Raw genomic sequence first — 17,225 nt, 5'->3', positions numbered from 1 at the left:
GGATAAATGTCCTTGGCGGGCTGCAGTTTGAGGACGCCTGCTAAGGTTTTGTGATATGTGATTCTGTGATCTGTCTGGGTCTACTCTGGTGTGAGGAGTGAGGTAGATTCTTGCCCATTGTTCTAGGTAGCCACTGACTGTCTGCATTCTGTGCCCAGAGGCCTGGATTGGGCCTTACCCTGCCACTGTCCCAGCCTTCCCGCACGACACTCTGGGCTCCTATCTATAGCCCACTGGCCACGCCGTCCTTACTCCCTCCTGGGCCTCCTGGCCCTCCTGGCCTTGCTCTCTCCTTGGTGCTCCTCCGTGGACACTGCCCACTCCTCCTGCTTTTCTCTTGCGTCCAGCTGCTTATTGTTCCTCAGTCCCGTTATTCTTGCCTTCTGCTGTTGACCTGTGCTGTCTTCTACTGTCCATGGGGTGTGCAAGTCCCAGAGAGTCAGGCCTTGGCTTCTAGCAGGATATGATTGCATGGCTTATTGGCCTGACAGCCTTCTGAGGGCCCCATGCCCCACAGTTGCCACCCCTGGTCCATCCCTCCCTGCAGCCAGAACCCAGCATGTGCTTCTCTTTGTCCAGTTGGCATCCTTCACACCTGTCCTGCCCGAAGTGGGGCTCTAAGTGCTCTTTCCAAAGACTCTCAATCTAAGGCAGTGGTTCTCAACCTGCGGGTAGCAACCCATAGGAACTTTATTAAAGGGTTGCAGCATTAAGAAGTTTGAGAACCAGTGTCCTAAGGTGACCATAAAAGGGCCCCATCACAAGTCCCATCTACCCATCACCAACTGCCCTGCCCTGTCCCCACCTTTTTTCATTTCTTATGTCTTTTTCTCATTCTTTTTTTTGCAGTTTTTTTGTCCAGGGCTGGGTTTGAACCTGCCACCTCCAGTATATAGGGCCAGTGCCCTACTCCTTTGAGCCACAGGCGTCGCCTTCTTATGTCTTTTTCTCATGTTTCTGTTTTTTTCCCCTAACTGCTCTATCATTACCAATTTTTCTCATGTTTCCTATGCAAACATATTTTTATTTCATTCCTTTTTCTTTTTGAGACATAGTCTCAGTATGTCACCCTCCATAGAGTTCTGTGGCATCATAGCTCACAGCAACCTCAAACTCTTGGGCTTAAGTGATTCTCTTGCTTCAGCCTCGCAAGTAGCTGGGACTACAGGCGCCTGCCACAATGCCTGTCTATTTTTTTTTCTGTAGTTGTCGTTGTTTAGCAGGGGCCAGGTTTGAACCCACCAGCCCCAGTTGTATGTGGCCAGCCACTGAGCAACAGGTACTGAGCCTTCTTTCCTTTTTTACACACAAAAATAGCATGTACATGATCTTATATCTTTTTACTTCACTGAACAAACACTATTTCTTAGAGATCTTTTCATAATAACACACAGGAAAGCTGCCTCCTACACCCTTTAGGGTTTGTCTAGCTAGGCCCCTGCAGAGTCATTTGGGCCATTTTCAGTGTTTTCCATCATCAGGGCTGCCTCTGCTGGTGCTGCAGGGTGTACTTCCTAGAACAGGATGGGGCAGAGGTGAGCTGCCCAGAGTGTCTGGTGGGATGGCCACAATGGCGAGATGTCTAGGACAACACTCCGAACTCTGTCTCCCGGCATTTGCTTCTCAGCTGCCAGCTTCCCTAAGCTGCTGCTTCCTCAGAGCAGCCTGAGGACCCCCAGAGTCCAGTCCTGCTGCTGCCTGTGCCCTGGTGTCCGCAGGCTGCTCCTAGAACTTCAGAGGCCCCTCCAGAGCCACCTCCTTCCCTGCCCCAGGTAGGTCTGTGGCCTACAAGCTGGCTCAGCAGACTTCACTGCAGGATATGCACAATGGGCCTGCCTCACCCCTGCCCCAGGCACTGCCCACCCAGTGCAGGAGGAGCCCTTACCAGTTGTCCACATCCCTTCTTGTGGCTGGTCTGCCCTGGCTGCATTCGAAGGTCCCTGGTCATTTGACTCCTTCTCAGGAAGGATAATGTCAGGCCAGGTGAGGTGGCTCACGTCTGTAATCCTAGCATGGGAGGCCAAGGTGGGTGGATTACGTGAGCTCATGGGTTTGAGACCAGCCTGAGTAAAAAGTAAGACCCTCTCTCCACTAAAAACAGGAAAACTGAGGCAAGAGGATTGCTTGAGCCCAAGAGTTGGAGGTTGCTATGAGCTATGATGTCCTAGGGCGACAGCTTGAGACTCTGTCTCAAAAAAGAACAATGGATGGTGTGGGCCTGCGTTTGTTCACTCATTAGCTGTAGGAGCTGTGCCAGCCACCTCCCTCCCTTGCTGCTTTGCACACTCCCACAGAAGCCTGTCTTCTAAGTGCTGGCCCATGCACACAAAGTGGCAGGGGAGTCACAGACCGGTGGTGCCCTTCTCAGACCTGTCTTCTAGGGGAAAAGGCAGGCTGGGACAGAGCCATGGATAATGCCTGGTGGGCGGAGATATCACCACAGGTGTGGTGGTATCTGCACAAGTGAGCTGCCATCAGCCCTGTGGGGGAGGAGACAAGGGCCAGTAGTGTGGCTGGACCAGTCTCCTTCATGGCCCTCAGGATGAGCTGTAAACAGTCACCTTGACAGGACATTCAGTGCTGGGGGTTGGTTGTGTGTGACGTGATGCATGTCCCCAGAATCTCTACTGCCAGGGGCTAAAAGGGCTTGTGTCCAGAGCACGTATCCTCCCTGTGTTTAGTGGCCCCACTGGGAGTCCGTCCTGTCCCCTAGACATCCTCTTTGCTGCCACAGATAAACACATCTGTGTGTGCATAGCATCTCTGACCAGGGTGGGCTCAGCCTCTGTACCCAGGGTCACCATTGCATAGTTACCATCCTGTGATGGTGATGGTTAGACCCATCTCACTTCTTTAGCAGATATGTGTGCATAGACATTATTCTATAAAAAGGCACCATATCAGCTTGTGGCCTGTAGCTTAGTGGCTAGGGTGCCAGCCACATACACTGGAGCTGGCGGGTTTGAATCCAGCCCGGGCCTGCCAAACAATGACAACCAAAAAATAGCTGGGCAGTGTGACGGGTGTATGTAGTCCCAGCTACTTGGGAGGCTAAGGTGGGAGAATTGCTTCATCCCAAAAGTTTGAGTTTGCTGGGAGCTGTGATGCCATGGAACTCTACCCAGGGAAACAGAGACTCAATCTCCAAAAAAAAAAAAAAAAAAGGCACCATATCATTCACTTTTTTTTTTTTTTTTTTTTGAGACAGAGTCTCACTTTGTTGCCCTCTATAGGGTGCTGTGGCATCACAGCTCACAGCAACCTCCAACTCCTGGGCTTAGGCAATTCTCTTGCCTTGGTGTCCTGAGCAGCTGGGACCGCAGACTCCGGCCACATCGCCCGGCCATTTTTTTTTGTTGTGGTTTAGCTGGGGCTGGGCTTGAACCTGCCACCCTCAGTATATGGGGCAGTGCTCTATCCACTGAGCCACAGGTGCTGCCCATGCCCGGCTAGGCTATTTTTTGTTGTGGTTACTGTTGTTGTTTGGCAGGCCTGGGCTGGTTTGGAACCCACCAGCCCTGGTGTATATGGCTGGTGCCCTAGCCACTAAGCTATAGGAGCCGAGCCCACATCATTCACTCTTCCCAAAACAATGGGTAAATAAGATGTTTACCAGTTTTTGCTCTTATAGATACTGCTGCAAATAAAACTCTCTTGGTTGGGTGGCGCCCATAGCTCAGTGGGTAGGGAGCTAGCCACATACACCAAGCCTGGTGGGTTCAAACCTGGCCGGGCTGGGCCAGCTAAAACAATGGCAACTAAAAAGAAACAGCCTGGTGTGATGGTGGGTGCCTATACTCCCAGCTACTTGGCAGGCTGAGGCAAGAGAATTGCTTAAGCCCAGGAGTTTTAGGTTGCTGTGAGCTGTGTTGCCGCAGCACTGTACCCAGGGTGACAGCTTGAGACTCTGTCTCAAAAAAAAAAAAAAAAAATAATATATATATATATGTATATAAATATTAAACTCTCTTGGTTGCAAGTGACAAGAACCATCTCCAACGACCCTAAGCACCCTCACAGAGCCAGGAGGGCAGGCAGGGGCCTGGAGGCTGAGCTGGCTGGTGCTATCCCTGGTAGTGTGCTGCTATGCTGCCCAGAGGCAGGCGGGGTTCCCTCCCATCCCTCCCTTTCTCTATGGTGAACAAAGCAGATACCCTCAGTGCCTCTGGGCTCTCACTGCACCACGGATGCTGGGAGGTGGGCACAGGAGGCATGATGACCGAGTGGCTGATGGGGGGTCTGAATTGAGCTGTCTTGGTCTCCCCAGGTAGAAAGTGGTGTGCTGGCAGTTACCTGGGTATGGCTATAGCAATGAGGGTGGTGCTAGGCCCTCAGGACAGAGCCTTGGCACTTGGGCAGACGTGGGTTAGTTCTCATTGATGCTGCCGGAAGCGTGGGCTGGAGTCTGGATGCTGGGCCTCCCATGCGGAAGGCCAGCTGTCCCATATGCAGGCTGGGGGTAGTGGCCAGTGCCCTTATAAGGGGCTCCTCTCACCTGAGCCATACTCCCATGCAGCTTGCCTGGCTTGGAGCTGGGAACTGGGATAAATCTGCCAGATTATCTCTGTTTGACATTCCAGGGAGGCTTGGGGAGGGTCCTTGGAGTGGAGCTGGGGAGCTGCCCTGCCTAAGAGGGGAATCTCTTGACCTGGGTGTGATGTGGAACTCTGCTGAGCCGGCCATTGAGCCTGCATGGCTCAGCTAAGGGACGCGTCTTCCAGGCTTTGGCTGTTCCTAGTCTTTTCATGGCTAAGAGGAGGGGCCAAGGCTTGGTGAGGTTAGCTGGGCAGCCAAGATGCAGGTAGGCAGGGGCAGCCTTTCCTTCTGGAGCCCAAAGACCTGCCATGGACTTTGGCTGGACTGCCCCTTCAGAGGCAGCTTTAGGGGCTGGGAGTTGGTGGATCAGCCTAGGGAAGCTGATCGCTTATGATACCTCTGGATGGAGTGTTATCCTGGAATAGGGCACCCAGGGCAACTCCTTTTCTCTTGGAGGAGGCAGGGCAGGGACCCACCCAAGGCCACAGGAAGACTGCCCTCAGGCAGCTTCCAGCCTGGAGTGGCTGCTCAGAGTTCCCAGGACTTTAACAACCTGGCTCCGCCAATTTTGGGACTCAGTGTGCTGTGTGTGGGGGGAGGACAGAGCCTCCTGTGCTGCCTCCGGCATTGGGGAGTACATGGGGGGCTGGGTCTGCAGCCCCCAGCTTGTGTTCTTCCCACTCTAGCCAGAAGGGCTGGGGGCTGAGGGTGTTCAGGCTCTTCACCTGCCACGTTCCAACACATTTTCATGGATATGTCTCCAAATGAGCCGATCAGAAGACATGTATTCATGTGTAAAGTGGTTGCTGCTGTCAGGTGGTTTTCCCTTCTGTAGGACAAGGGTGTCAGTGCTTCCTGCATAAAATGATGGGGGCAGTAGTTGATGTCTGCTGAATCTTCTTAATCTTTCCTTCTCCAGCCCAGAAACTGGGGACTCTGGGCAGGGGCAGCCCTGCTCTTTGCTTGTGGTCTGGTCTCTCTGGGAGGGGGCTGATGTCTCTGTCAGTGCCCTGGCAGGCTATGGCAGTGAGGTGACGCTCCCACCTTGCTAGTCCTGTGGGGGAAGGTCTGGACGCCCCATCCTCATGGATGGGGAGCTGTCAGGGTGCCTTCTCAGACCCTAGCCTATCAGGGGGATGCTGTGTCTCCAGAGGACAAGCGGAGGACACAGGAGGCTGGTAGGGTATCTGGCCAGCCTGTGCTTACCTTGTTCTCAGTGGTCTGCAAAGGTGGCCACACTTGGCAGCTATTGTTCAGAGGGAAAGCACTGGCTGGCTGAGGATGTAGGCAGCTGGCCTTACTGGCACTGTCCCCAGAAAGTCCCTGAGGCCAGGTGTGCAGAAGGGGACGAGGGCTAGGACAGTTAAACCTGTGAAATGGGGCTGCCAGGTAAATGGGGGCTCCTGAGCAGGAAGGACCTAACTTCTTCCTAGAAGAAGGGGTTGCTTACTGAAATCCTGTATGAAGTCTGGTCAGAGAAAAGTTGGGGCAGTATCTAGATGGTCAAGAGGCCTGGGTGAGTAAAAAACAGGATGTGCCTAGTAGACATCCTCTGGGCAGAGCACGCCCAATGCTTTTGGAGGAGAGGCCTGTGACCAGCCCAGCAACCACAGTCCAAGTGTTGGGCAGCACTTGGCAGGGCCCCCGCTGGAGCTGTTTGCTTGTCTGTCCAGACAAACTCAAGCCAGGGGGCACCTGTGCCTCTGTTTATACAACCTTGCAGCTCAGGGTGGCCAAAGTGTTGACTGGCCTGGGTCAGAGGCCTGGCAAGGAAGAGGTCTCAGTCCTGGACAGTGAGATTGGAGGCCCAGGAGGAGGCTCTGCCCTGAGTGAGGCCTGAGCAGGCAGAGCCCTTGGGGTAGCTGCAGCTGCATAGCCCTTTCTGGCAAGGGCATGTGCACAGGACCTGAGACAGCCTCTCTGCCTTTCCAAATGTAGTGTAGGGAACAGAGAAACTCCCCATCAGGACTGTTGTCTTGTAATGCTATCTGCGGGCAGTGGGGCCTCATACAGGCGGATCCCAAGAAGGCTTGGAGCCTGGTCTCACCTGGCTCTGACTTGATGTGCTTCTTTGTTGTTCCTCAGGTGTGCATAGCTGCCAGAAGGGAGGCTGTACTGAAGAACCTGGCAACAGGCCCACCTGGTGGCAGGGACTCCAGGACTGACCACACCCTTGCCACAGCCTCTGAGGCTGTATCTCTTTATTAGTACCAATGCACTGACCATGGACAGCTGGGAGGGTCAGGGGCTGGGCCCTGGCTGCTCCCAGGCTCCCCACGCTCCTGAGGTCGGGAAGGTGAACTGAGGGCTCTCGGGGTGCTCATTGGACCTGCCCTCCCTTTTCCTCAGCAAGGTGCCGGGAAGCTGGAGCTTTTTATCTGGTGATTAGCTTTAGACCCTGGACTGAGGCCAGCCAGGTCCTGTAGGCTGTGCACCCTGACCCCAGGAGGCAGGCGAGGCTGCTTACACAGAGGCCCAGCTCACTGAGCAGCTTGAGGGCAGGCCTGCTTGGGGAGCCAGCTGTAGGCAACCTCCCACATCGCCCTCCCTACTTGGGGCCTGTGCCCCACAAAGTGGCCCGGGCACTGTGTGGGTCTGCCTGACCCAGCTGTGCCAGGGCAGGGGGTATCAAGCCTTGAGAAAGGGATGCCCCCGAGGGTGCCAGTCCAGCCAGCTGCCCTACCCCTTAGGCCCAGCCTGGCACCCAAATCCCTACTCTGGTGCTCTAAGCAGCCCTGTGGGCTGGCAGCTCCACCATGGCTGAGCACCTGGAGCTGCTGGCAGAGATGCCCCTGGTGTGCAGGATGAGCACACAGGAGCGGCTGAAGCATGCCCAGAAGCGACGTGCCCAGCAGGTGAAGCTGTGGGCCCAGGCTGAGAAGGAGGCCCAGGGTAAGAAGGTCTACAGAGAGCGGCCACGGAAGGAGGCCATCAGCCGTGGGCACCAGAAACAGGTCCTTTTCCCGCCCAGTGTTACCCTTCTGGAGGCTGCTTCCCGAAATGATCTGGAGGAAGGTGGGTGTGACTGAGCCCCAGGCCTTGCACAGTGGACAGCTGTCTGCCTGGCCCTCTGGGCACTGTCTTATACCAAGGCTCGAGGCTGGGCCTATCTGTAGGTCCTGGGCTCCAGGCCACTTCAGCCTGCATAGCCTTTGGTCTCCCATCAGGCTGGCCCCAAGTGATGGGCAGCCCTGAGACCAGCCCATGCTGGGACAGCTGTTCTTCAGATAGGGCTGGACACAGACTCAGACATGTGGTGAGCTCTGTGGCTGTGGTAGTGGCAGGGCCACAGGAGCCTACAGAAGTGCCCAGGGCCTGGCCCTGCTGGATGAGGAGTGGCCAGTAGCCTGCACTGCCTCTTGCCAGGGTGCTGGGATGCTCAGGAGAGCCCTGGTCATGCTGCTTATAGAGTAAGTTGGTACCTACCAGAAGGCAGGTCAGAACCTCCTGAGATCTCAGTGGGCTCCTGTGTCTCCTGTGCCCCAAGGCTGGGCTCTACTATGTGGGTACCATTTCTAGTGTCCTAGCATCTAGGGGGAAGAGCTATTTTGGTGGCCATTGAGGGCCCTTCCTGCCTCCCTCCAGGGAAGAGGGTGAGGAAGAGTGGGCAATGCCTGGCCTACATCTCCCTGTGTGGACAGGAGTCCTCTGGGAGCTTGGAGGCAGGTGACCAGGGAGAGGGTGCTGCGGGTGCATGTAGGGAGCTGGGGAGGTGGTGTGGCCTCCTGCTGCATGCCAGGCAGGGGAGGGCCCTGGTGACCTTGGTGAGAGCTGGGGCCTGAGCTCTGCAGGGTTGGGGTAGGACCCCAGGTGCTAGAGGACTCCAGGGATGGTGAATACAGGGCTGGGTGGGAGGGCAGGGCCCCTGGGTTCTCACAAAGGCTCTAGGTGGTTCCTGCCCTGCAGGCTGCATTGACCCCTCTTTGGGGTGACAGGTGGGCTTGTGGGCGGGCTGCTCTCATGTGGGACGCTTGTGGGGGTCTGTGATGCAGAGCATGCGGGCATTGGAGCCAGAGGGCTTGTGGGGTGTGGGCTGCTTGGGGTAGACAAACTCTGCTACTCCTAAGCCCTCCCCTGGCTCTGGCCTGCCTTGGTGCCATCTGTGCCATCCCTCCCCAGTTCCTGGGCCACAGCACAGTTGGCCAGGGACCTGGCAGGAACAGCACGGGCCACACAGAGCCCCTTCCCAACTCTGCCTCCTCTTCTAGTCCGCCAGTTCCTTAGGAGTGGGGTGAGCCCTGACCTGGCCAATGAAGACGGCCTGACGGCACTGCACCAGGTCAGCTGGTGCTGTGGGCGGGCAGGGCAGGGTCTGTCCCCAGCCTCCAGGTGCTCAGACCCTACGTTTTCAGTGCTGCATTGATGGCTTCCAAGAGATGGCACAGCAGCTCCTGGGTGCTGGGGCCAACGTCAACGCCTGTGACAGTGAGTGCTGGACACCTCTGCACGCTGCAGCCACCTGCGGCCACCTGCATCTGGTGGAGCTGCTCATTGCCCGGTAGGGGCCACTGGGTGCCTCTGTCAGGAAGGGATTTCCTCAGAAGGCAGCTCAGGTGGCTCTTCCTGAGCGGTCTCAGGCCCTGGGTCTCCTGGGTTCTGCCTTAACCTTTGCTGACCTGTGCCTGAGTCCTAGTTCAAGAGGAGGGCCAGGCGCAGGCCATCCTTGGAGCAGAATAGGCAAGGATAGCACTGTATGGGTGGGTATGGTCCCTGCCACACACAAATGCCAGGGAGAGGGTTGGGGCATGCAGATTGTAGGCCTGGTCCCTGACAGGCCTTGCTCCTCTGCCCCACAGGGGCAGCCACTTCTGTGTCCTGGGCTTCAGATCCCTCATTACCCTGGGCCCACAGAGCAGAGCTTCTGCATACTCCTCCCACCACCTTCTTCCCCTGGGGTCACCAGAGTCCAGCTGTCCCCCAGCAGGCAGGCCCACTGTGTTTGTTTATGGGGGCAGACAGTTGCTGGGAATCTGGCGCCTCAGGGAGCAGACTACAGAATGGCTTGTCTGGCTTAAGCTCAGGATCCAGCCTGAGGGGCCCAGAGGCCCCTCTTTTTTTTTTTTTTTTTTTTTTTGAGGCAGAGCCTCAAGCTGTCCCCCTGGGTAGAGTGCTGTGGCATCACAGCTCACAGCAACCTCTAACTCCTGGGCTCAAGCGAGTCTCCTGCCTTAGTCTCCCAAGTAGCTGGGACCACAGGCGCCCTCCACAACACCAGGCTATTTTTTGGTTGCAGCCATCATTGTTGTTTGGCAGATCCAGGCTGGATTCGAACCTGCTACCTTAGGTGTATGTGGCTGGCGCCTTAGCCACTTGAGCCACAGGCGCTGAGCCAGGCCCTTCTTATAGTGGGTGGGGCCCAAGCCGCCTCTTCCACATCCACCCTGTCCTTCCTGAGGAGCAGCCCTGTACTGGGGACCTCTCTGAGGAGCCTGGTGCTGTGGCCAGCACCCCATCCATCCTGCCTGCAGTGGTGCCAATCTCCTGGCGGTCAACACTGATGGGAATATGCCCTATGACCTGTGTGATGATGAGCAGACGTTAGACTGCTTGGAGACTGCCATGGCCAACCGCGGTGAGTGTGGCTGTGCCCATGGGGGAGCCAGCCTCCAGTGTGCTTATACTAAGCCTGCCCCTCACAGGTGTCACCCAGGACAGCATTGAGGGGGCCCGGGCTATGCAGGAGCTGTGCCTGCTGGAGGATGTCCAGAGCCTGCTGCGGGCAGGGGCTGACCTCAATTCCCCCTTGGACCACGGGGCCACGCTGGTGAGAAGTGGGGGTCTAGGGGGGCCGCTGCTGGAGGGGTATGGGGCTGGGATTCAGGCTAGGTGCCTTGCCTGCAGCTGCACATTGCTGCTGCCAATGGGTTCGGCAAGGCGGCTGCCCTGCTGTTGGAACACCAAGCCAGCCTAAGCGCCAAGGACCAGGATGGCTGGGAGCCACTGCACGCAGCAGCCTACTGGGGTCAGGTGGGTGTGGGACTGGGAGCAGGTGCGTGGGATGGGCTCCATGGCCTTTGAGCCTCCAGCAGCTCTGGCTCGTGGCCCACAGGTGCACCTCGTGGAGCTGCTTGTGGCTTATGGGGCAGACCTGAATGGGAAGTCCTTGATGGACGAGACACCTCTTGGTAAGCTTCAGGGGTGTCTACTTCCAACCCATGGGGGGCGGGGCAGGGAGGGCTCCCGTGATGCTGTCCCCTTTTCTCCCCAGATGTGTGTGGGGATGAAGAGGTACGGGCCAAGCTGCTGGAGCTGAAGCACAAGCATGACGCACTCCTGCGTGCCCAGAGCCGCCAGCGCTCCCTGCTGCGCCGCCGCACCTCTAGTGCAGGCAGTCGTGGGTGAGCCTCCAGTGTTGGCCCAGCCCTGCTTGTCCGGGCAAAGCCCTGCTGACGTGAGGTGCCAGCTGGAACTCTGAGCTCATGGAGCAGAGTCCAGAGGTGGGTGGTGTCTTCCCCTCACTCTGCCCCTACCCCCAGGAAGGTGGTAAGGCGAGTGAGCCTGACCCAGCGCACCAACCTGTACCGCAAAGAGCATGCCCAGGAGGCCATTGTATGGCAACAGCCACCACCCCCTAGCCCAGAGCCACCTGAGGATGATGAGGACCACCAGACAGATGCTGAGCTCCAGCTACCTCCTCCTAAGGTGTGTGCCACACCTTGCCCCTGCTGGGCCCAGGCTCTGACCAACTTGGGTGTCTTGGTTCTCCCTCTGCACTGCCCCTCTGGAGGCGGTGGGGGTGTGTGTGTCCCACAAGGGTCAGCTGCTGCTTTTTACCCCCTTTTGTCTGTCCTTCCATGACCACACAGCCTGGAACTCCAGGCTGGGAGAGGCAAAAGGAAGAGCCTCCTGACGCCCTGGGGCCTTCACTCTGCCCACAGGAGGACATCCCTGAGGTGGTCGGGCCACACAACGGTAGAGTAGGGCCCCTCCCCGGGCGGCACCTATACTCCAAGCGACTGGACCGGTGCATCTCCTATCAGCTGAGCCTCCCGGATAGCACTGCTCCTCATGCTCTTGTCCGAGACAAGGCCCACCACACCTTGGCAGAGCTCAAACGCCAGCGAGCTGCTGCCAAACTGCAGAGAGCTGGTCCTGAGAGGCCTGAGGCCCCTGAATCTGTCCTGCCTGCTGCTAGCGAGAGTTCTCAGCCTAACCGTGATTTAGGGGTGGGCATGGACCCTCCTCTGCTCAAGCTCACAGCCCCATCAGAGGAGGTTCCCATGGAAAAGAGGCCATGCTGCCTGCTCATGTGAGCAGCTTGGGTGGCATGACCCCACCCCCAGTGTACCTTGGTGCTACAGGTGGGCAACATGGACCCTTCCTGATGTCCATGGGCTAGGACATTGGCCCCTCCCAGGGATGGACCTGTGTCGAAGAAGACATGCCTGGGGGTACCTGGCTGCAAAGACTGTTTTATTCCCTGACTCCTGGTAAAGAGCTATTTGGCCACTGAGCCTTGTGTGTGTCTCAGTTGGGCCACCATCCCCTTGGGGCGAGTATGTTGTGCTGCTTGACTGTGAGCCACCCATCCCCATGTACAGTGAGGCCTGTAGGTACATGCTGGGGCTTGTGGCAGCCATAGCCCCTGTATGGGAGTAAGGCCTGTAGCCATTGGGCAAGAAGCTGGCCCTCGTCCACACCCTTTCGCAGCTTCCTTGAGGCTCTTCTGTGACTTTACCTTCCAGAGAAGAGCAGGGAGCTTTGGAAGGCAGGTCCCTGGGAGCCAGGGCTGAAGTGTCTGTACCAGCAGGGCAGAGACCATGGTCTGGAAATGAGTTGTGGGGCAGAACAGGTACAGGCTGGCATCACAGATTCTTCCAGGAGTGGGTGAGGCCCCAGTTGCTGGCATTTGGCCCTAGTCCTGGGGCCTGGCTGTCAGCTTCCGCCTGGCTGGATAGAGGACAGCTGGGAGCTGCTCTAAGTTGGCCAGACACAATGTCAGGGTAAAGGGGCTCCTAAGGGACCTCAAGCAGGAACGTTGAGGGCAGTGCCAGCTCATGTTCATGGTGGGTAGCTCTGCATGGCTGCCAGTGCTCTGGATACAGGTGCAGGTCACCCTCCCTACTGGCGTGGCACCCAAGGGCAGCACAGTGTCCCTTGGGCCCACCCTTCCTCTAGTATCCAGAGTTGCAGGGGTGTCCTTAGCAGGGCTGGGAGAGGACTAGCGGCTGGCTGCTGGTTAAATTTAGTGTGTGAGGCAAGGCCACTGTCTGGGGTCCACTTGCCCCAGGGCTGCCAGTTAGGGCCCTGCCTGGGGCCAAGCCCATATTAACCTGTGCCTGGGCATGGGGGTCAAAGAGGCAGGCTGTCCTAGCAGCAGAGCCAGCTGGGGCTCCCTGGTGGCTTCTCTCCCAGCCAGCAGGGTCAGAGGAGCCAAGAACCCCCCTTGTTTCCCATCAGCTGCCCACAGCCCAGCTCAGAGGGCCCTGACACACTGTTAGGTGCCAGCTGCTGGAGTAGGCCAATGCCAGGGCATGGCTGGTCAACTCCCTGAGGAGGTGGGGCTCCAAGGGCCTATCACAGTTCCCTTCTCGCTCTTTCCACCAATCTGGAGCAAGAGTGAAGGGGACCATAGGTCACCCCTACCCTGGGGTGTAGTTCCAGGGGCAACCCCTGCTGGTGCCTGGAGGAAGGGCATGACCTCAATCTGGATAGCTGAGGTGTGAGGTGTCCTGGGCCCAGGGTTAGCCTGCCTGACTCCAGCCCCCTCCCTCAACATGTCTACCACCCTACAGTGTTGATCAGGGAACAAGGTCCAACCACAGTGCCATTGCAGCCTCCAGGCCGTGGCTGCCAGCCCAATGGAACCCAGAGGCTGAGCTTCTCACTCCCCTCCCCCAGCACACCCCGGGATTCCTGAGGCCTGTCTCAGTTACCTAGGAGACAGGGGCACTGGCCCAGGCAAAGATGGGGGTGCCAAGAGGGGTAGCCCTCAGCCGATCCCTACTGGGGTAAATCTCCAATGGTCCCAAGATCCATTCTCACCTTGGGGGTTAGCTGTTTCTACCTCTGCCAATTCCCCAGGCGAGCAGGGCCCAGGCGCTTACCCTCCCCCACACTCAGTCCTTCAGTGTTTGGACCTTATTTCTGCACCTACCCCCCATCTGGGCTTTGCTCTCCTTTCATGGGGACGCTGGGCGGACACTGGGCCTCGCCCCAAGCCCCGCCTGCTGCCTCACCCACTCCCTCTGGCTTCCTGGGGCAGAGCTGTGCCCAGACTGGGTGGGGCGGAGCCCAGCTGTCCCAGCTCCTTCAGCCGTGTCTGTCCCTTTCAGTGGGACCAGCAAGCTGCAGCGAAGAGGGTGCCCTCTCACTTTGCATCTCCCCAAGCCAGGCTCCCCCTTCCTGGCCTTGGCCTGTGGAGCCTGGACCCACCTGCCCCCTTCCCTGCTTTGGGGTCCTGCCATCTGAACTGCCTTCCTGCCTGGTCTGAGCAGAACCATGGCCTTGAGGACAGGTAACCAGAGTCAGGCTACAAGGAATGGGCTGAAGGAGAAGGTGCTGACGCTGGACACCATGAACCCGTGTGTGCGGAGGGTGGAGTATGCAGTGCGCGGCCCGATAGTGCTTCGTGCGTTGGAGCTGGAGCAGGAGCTGCGCCAGGTATGGCCTGGGACCCCACTGCCAATTCCTGGTTGCACCCTGGCGGTTGAGCAGGGCCTCAGCCCCAGTGACACATGGGACCAGAGTTGAGTGCTGCTTCCCTTCCCTCCCCTCCCAGGGTGTCAAGAAGCCCTTCACAGAGGTCATCCGTGCTAATATTGGGGACGCACAGGCCATGGGGCAGAAACCCATCACCTTCCTGCGCCAGGTGAGGCTCCTGCACAGCCAGTGGTGCCCCCTCACCCCAGCCTGCGCCCAGGCTTCAGTACTTGGTCCTCCCAGGTCCTGGCCCTCTGCGTAAACCCTGATCTCCTGAGCAGCCCCAACTTCCCTGAGGATGCCAAGAAAAGGGCAGAGCGTATCTTGCAGGTCTGCGGGGGCCACAGCCTAGGTAAGCCCCAGTTCAGACCCAGCTTAGCCCCAGGGAGAAGCAAAGGGGGTGGGTAGCATCCAGCAGAGCGCTGTCTGGGAACTTGATCCCCTTCATGCACGCCTCCGCTCCCCCTCCAGGAGCCTACAGCATCAGCTCCGGCATCCAGCTGATACGGGAGGACGTGGCCCGGTACATTGAGAGGCGCGATGGAGGCATCCCTGCGGACCCCAACAACATCTTCTTGTCTACAGGGGCCAGTGATGCCATCGTGGTAGGCCGGGCCTGGGTAGGAAGGCACAGTGGTCCTGTGTGTGTGACCTGGCCTACTTGGCTGAGGGTGCTCACCTGGAGCTGGGAACGGCAGGAGGCTGGAGGCTGGGACCATGCAGCCCCAGGCCCTGCCAACCCACCCTCTCCATCCCACCTGCAGACGGTGCTGAAGCTGCTAGTGGCTGGCGAGGGCCGCATGCGCACAGGTGTACTCATTCCCATACCACAGTACCCGCTATACTCAGCCACACTGGCGGAGCTTGACGCGGTGCAGGTGGACTACTACCTGGACGAGGAGCGTGCCTGGGCTCTCGACGTTGCTGAGCTGCAGCGAGCACTGCATCAGGCGCGTGACCACTGTCGTCCACGCGCGCTCTGTGTCATCAATCCCGGCAACCCCACTGGTGCGTTGCCCACCCTCTACCTGGCCCGCACTGCACCCTGGCCCAGGCCGCCCAGCAGTGTGGCCCTCAGCTGACCCAAACCATTCCCTGCACCCTAGGGCAGGTGCAGACCCGTGAGTGCATTGAGGCCGTGATCCGCTTTGCCTTCGAAGAGCGGCTCTTCCTCCTGGCTGATGAGGTGTGGGCAAGGGTGCGCATGGGAGTGGGGAGCAGGGCAGCGGCCGGTTCCCCCTAATGCCCTTACTGTCTCTCCAGGTGTACCAGGACAACGTGTACGCTGAGGGTTCGCAGTTCCACTCGTTCAAGAAGGTGCTTATGGAGATGGGGTCACCCTACGCCGGGCAGCAGGAGCTTGCCTCCTTCCACTCGATCTCCAAGGGCTACATGGGCGAGTGCGTGTGGGCTGCTGGTGGGGTGGCGCTGGCCCCCTCTTCCTGAAATGGCCTAGACAACTGCCCTTGCCTCGCAGGTGCGGGTTCCGCGGTGGCTATGTGGAGGTGGTGAACATGGATGCTGCGGTGCGGCAGCAGATGCTGAAGCTGATGAGTGTGCGGCTGTGCCCGCCAGCACCGGGCCAGGCCCTGCTCGACTTGGTGGTCAGCCCGCCTGTGCCCTCCGACCCCTCTTTTGCGCAATTCCAAGCCGTAAGTGAGGGGGAGCCTGTGGGTGGGGGTGGGGAGCCGCCCCCAGCCAGCCCTGATCAGCCCTCTCTCCATGGCCACAGGAGAGACAGGCAGTGCTGGCGGAGCTGGCGGCCAAGGCCAAGCTCACTGAGCAAGTCTTCAATGAGGCTCCTGGCATCTGCTGCAACCCAGTGCAAGGCGCCATGTACTCCTTCCCACGTGTGCAGCTGCCCCCACGCGCCGTGCAACGGGCTCAGGTCTGGCTGGGAGGGTGGGGGCGGGGGCGGGGTGTTCCGACCTGGGGACTCTCCCTAACCTCCCTGCTGCCCCCCAGGAGCTGGGCCTAGCACCTGACATGTTCTTCTGCCTTCGGCTCCTGGAGGAGACTGGCATCTGCGTAGTGCCTGGGAGTGGCTTCGGGCAGCGGGAAGGCACCTACCACTTCCGGTGAGGCCTAGTACGCATGGCCCTTATAAGGACCTTTGGCCTTTGCTAACTGTTGGTCTACTCCTTTCAGGATGACAATTCTGCCCCCCATGGAGAAGCTGCGGCAGCTGCTGGAGAAGCTGAGCCAGTTTCACACCAAGTTCACCCAAGAGTATTCCTGAGCACCCTAGCCAGCGGAGGCTGATGGCTCAGGGCCCTGTGGGTTCTGGAGCCCACTGGAGTTGCTTCTGCTGCCCTGGGGCTGGGCCCCTTTGTCTCTGAAAGTCACTAATAAAGCTATGACCTTCTCCTTGGAGGCAGCTACATGAACGATCCCTACCTTTGGCCACTTTGACAGGCTTTGTGCGGGTCCAGGGACCCAGCCCTGAGTAGACACTAGTCCACTAGTGGTCATGAAGGGAGAGGAAATGCCCTTTCAGCCTGGTTTATTCATTCCTCCTATAGATGCTGCACCTGCTGTGGGCTGTATCTCTGACCTTCCAGCAGAGATGAAGGCACTCATGTAGAAATTAGACTCTGTAGAGTGCTGAGTGTGAGGGAACAACAGGGCCCTGTACCTCCTTGCAGGGAGCCCCCAGAGCTGTTAGTGAGACTGGGGTTCAACAAAGAATACAGGACTTCTTGGGATGCTAAGGTAGGAGCATGACTTGAGCCCAGGAGTTGCAGGGTATGGTAAGTTGTCATTGTGCCAGTGTACTCCAGACAAGAGTGACAGCACCACAGCAGGGGGGTCGCAGGTGGTCATATGAGAAAAAGTAACTTTTCCTGACCAGCCTGAGAAAGAGTGAGACCCTGTCTCTACTAAAAAATTAGCCCAGGTGTCATGGCAGGCTCCTGCAGTCCCAGGTACTCAGGAGGCTAAGGCAAGAGGATTACTTGAACCCAGGAGTTTGAGGTGGCTGTAAGCTATGATGCCATGGCACTCTACCTAGGGTGACAAAGTGAGTCTCTGTCTCAAAAAAAAAAAAA

General features: G+C 58.0%; 2 protein-coding genes across 9 annotated transcripts in view; both read left to right on the top strand.

Moving 5' to 3' along the window:
• LOC100948697 (alanine aminotransferase 1) overlaps window positions 1–16,561 on the top strand; it is a 30,958-nt gene extending 14,397 nt beyond the window's left edge. Inside the window, exons 1-19 of one of the 5 annotated variants that reach the window (XM_003802322.3) lie at window positions 8,420–8,815; window positions 8,889–9,034; window positions 10,005–10,108; window positions 10,176–10,300; window positions 10,378–10,503; window positions 10,586–10,661; window positions 10,745–10,874; window positions 11,013–11,178; window positions 13,974–14,139; window positions 14,258–14,347; window positions 14,422–14,530; window positions 14,650–14,783; window positions 14,943–15,186; window positions 15,285–15,364; window positions 15,442–15,578; window positions 15,656–15,830; window positions 15,911–16,066; window positions 16,144–16,256; window positions 16,327–16,561. In XM_003802322.3, the coding sequence (XP_003802370.2) occupies window positions 11,069–11,178; window positions 13,974–14,139; window positions 14,258–14,347; window positions 14,422–14,530; window positions 14,650–14,783; window positions 14,943–15,186; window positions 15,285–15,364; window positions 15,442–15,578; window positions 15,656–15,830; window positions 15,911–16,066; window positions 16,144–16,256; window positions 16,327–16,417 (1,605 nt within the window). In that variant the 5' untranslated portion in view covers window positions 8,420–8,815; window positions 8,889–9,034; window positions 10,005–10,108; ... (3 more) ...; window positions 10,745–10,874; window positions 11,013–11,068 and the 3' untranslated portion in view covers window positions 16,418–16,561. Of the gene's footprint in view, window positions 1–6,621; window positions 7,552–8,419; window positions 8,816–8,888; window positions 9,035–10,004; window positions 10,109–10,175; window positions 10,301–10,377; window positions 10,504–10,585; window positions 10,662–10,744; window positions 10,875–11,012; window positions 11,179–11,342; window positions 11,990–13,973; window positions 14,140–14,257; window positions 14,348–14,421; window positions 14,531–14,649; window positions 15,187–15,284; window positions 15,365–15,441; window positions 15,579–15,655; window positions 15,831–15,910; window positions 16,067–16,143; window positions 16,257–16,326 lie in introns of those variants that run through there. The other 4 variants (XM_012813107.2, XM_012813108.2, XM_023508352.1 and 1 more) reach the window with 4 other exon arrangements.
• The window catches only part of MFSD3 (major facilitator superfamily domain containing 3), a 21,428-nt gene continuing 4,499 nt past the window's right edge, over window positions 297–17,225 (top strand). For all 4 annotated transcript variants that reach the window (XM_023508355.1, XM_023508354.1, XM_023508353.1 and 1 more), the window contains exons 1-2: window positions 297–306; window positions 5,817–5,819. The gene's annotated coding sequence lies outside the window, so the exon portion shown is untranslated. The remainder of the gene's footprint in view (window positions 307–5,816; window positions 5,820–17,225) is intronic.

This window comes from Otolemur garnettii, unplaced genomic scaffold (genome assembly GCF_000181295.1).
Source record: "Otolemur garnettii isolate 467f Iridium unplaced genomic scaffold, OtoGar3 scaffold00245, whole genome shotgun sequence".
Lineage (NCBI taxonomy): Eukaryota > Metazoa > Chordata > Mammalia > Primates > Galagidae > Otolemur > Otolemur garnettii.
This window is presented reverse-complemented; position numbering and strand designations above follow the sequence as displayed.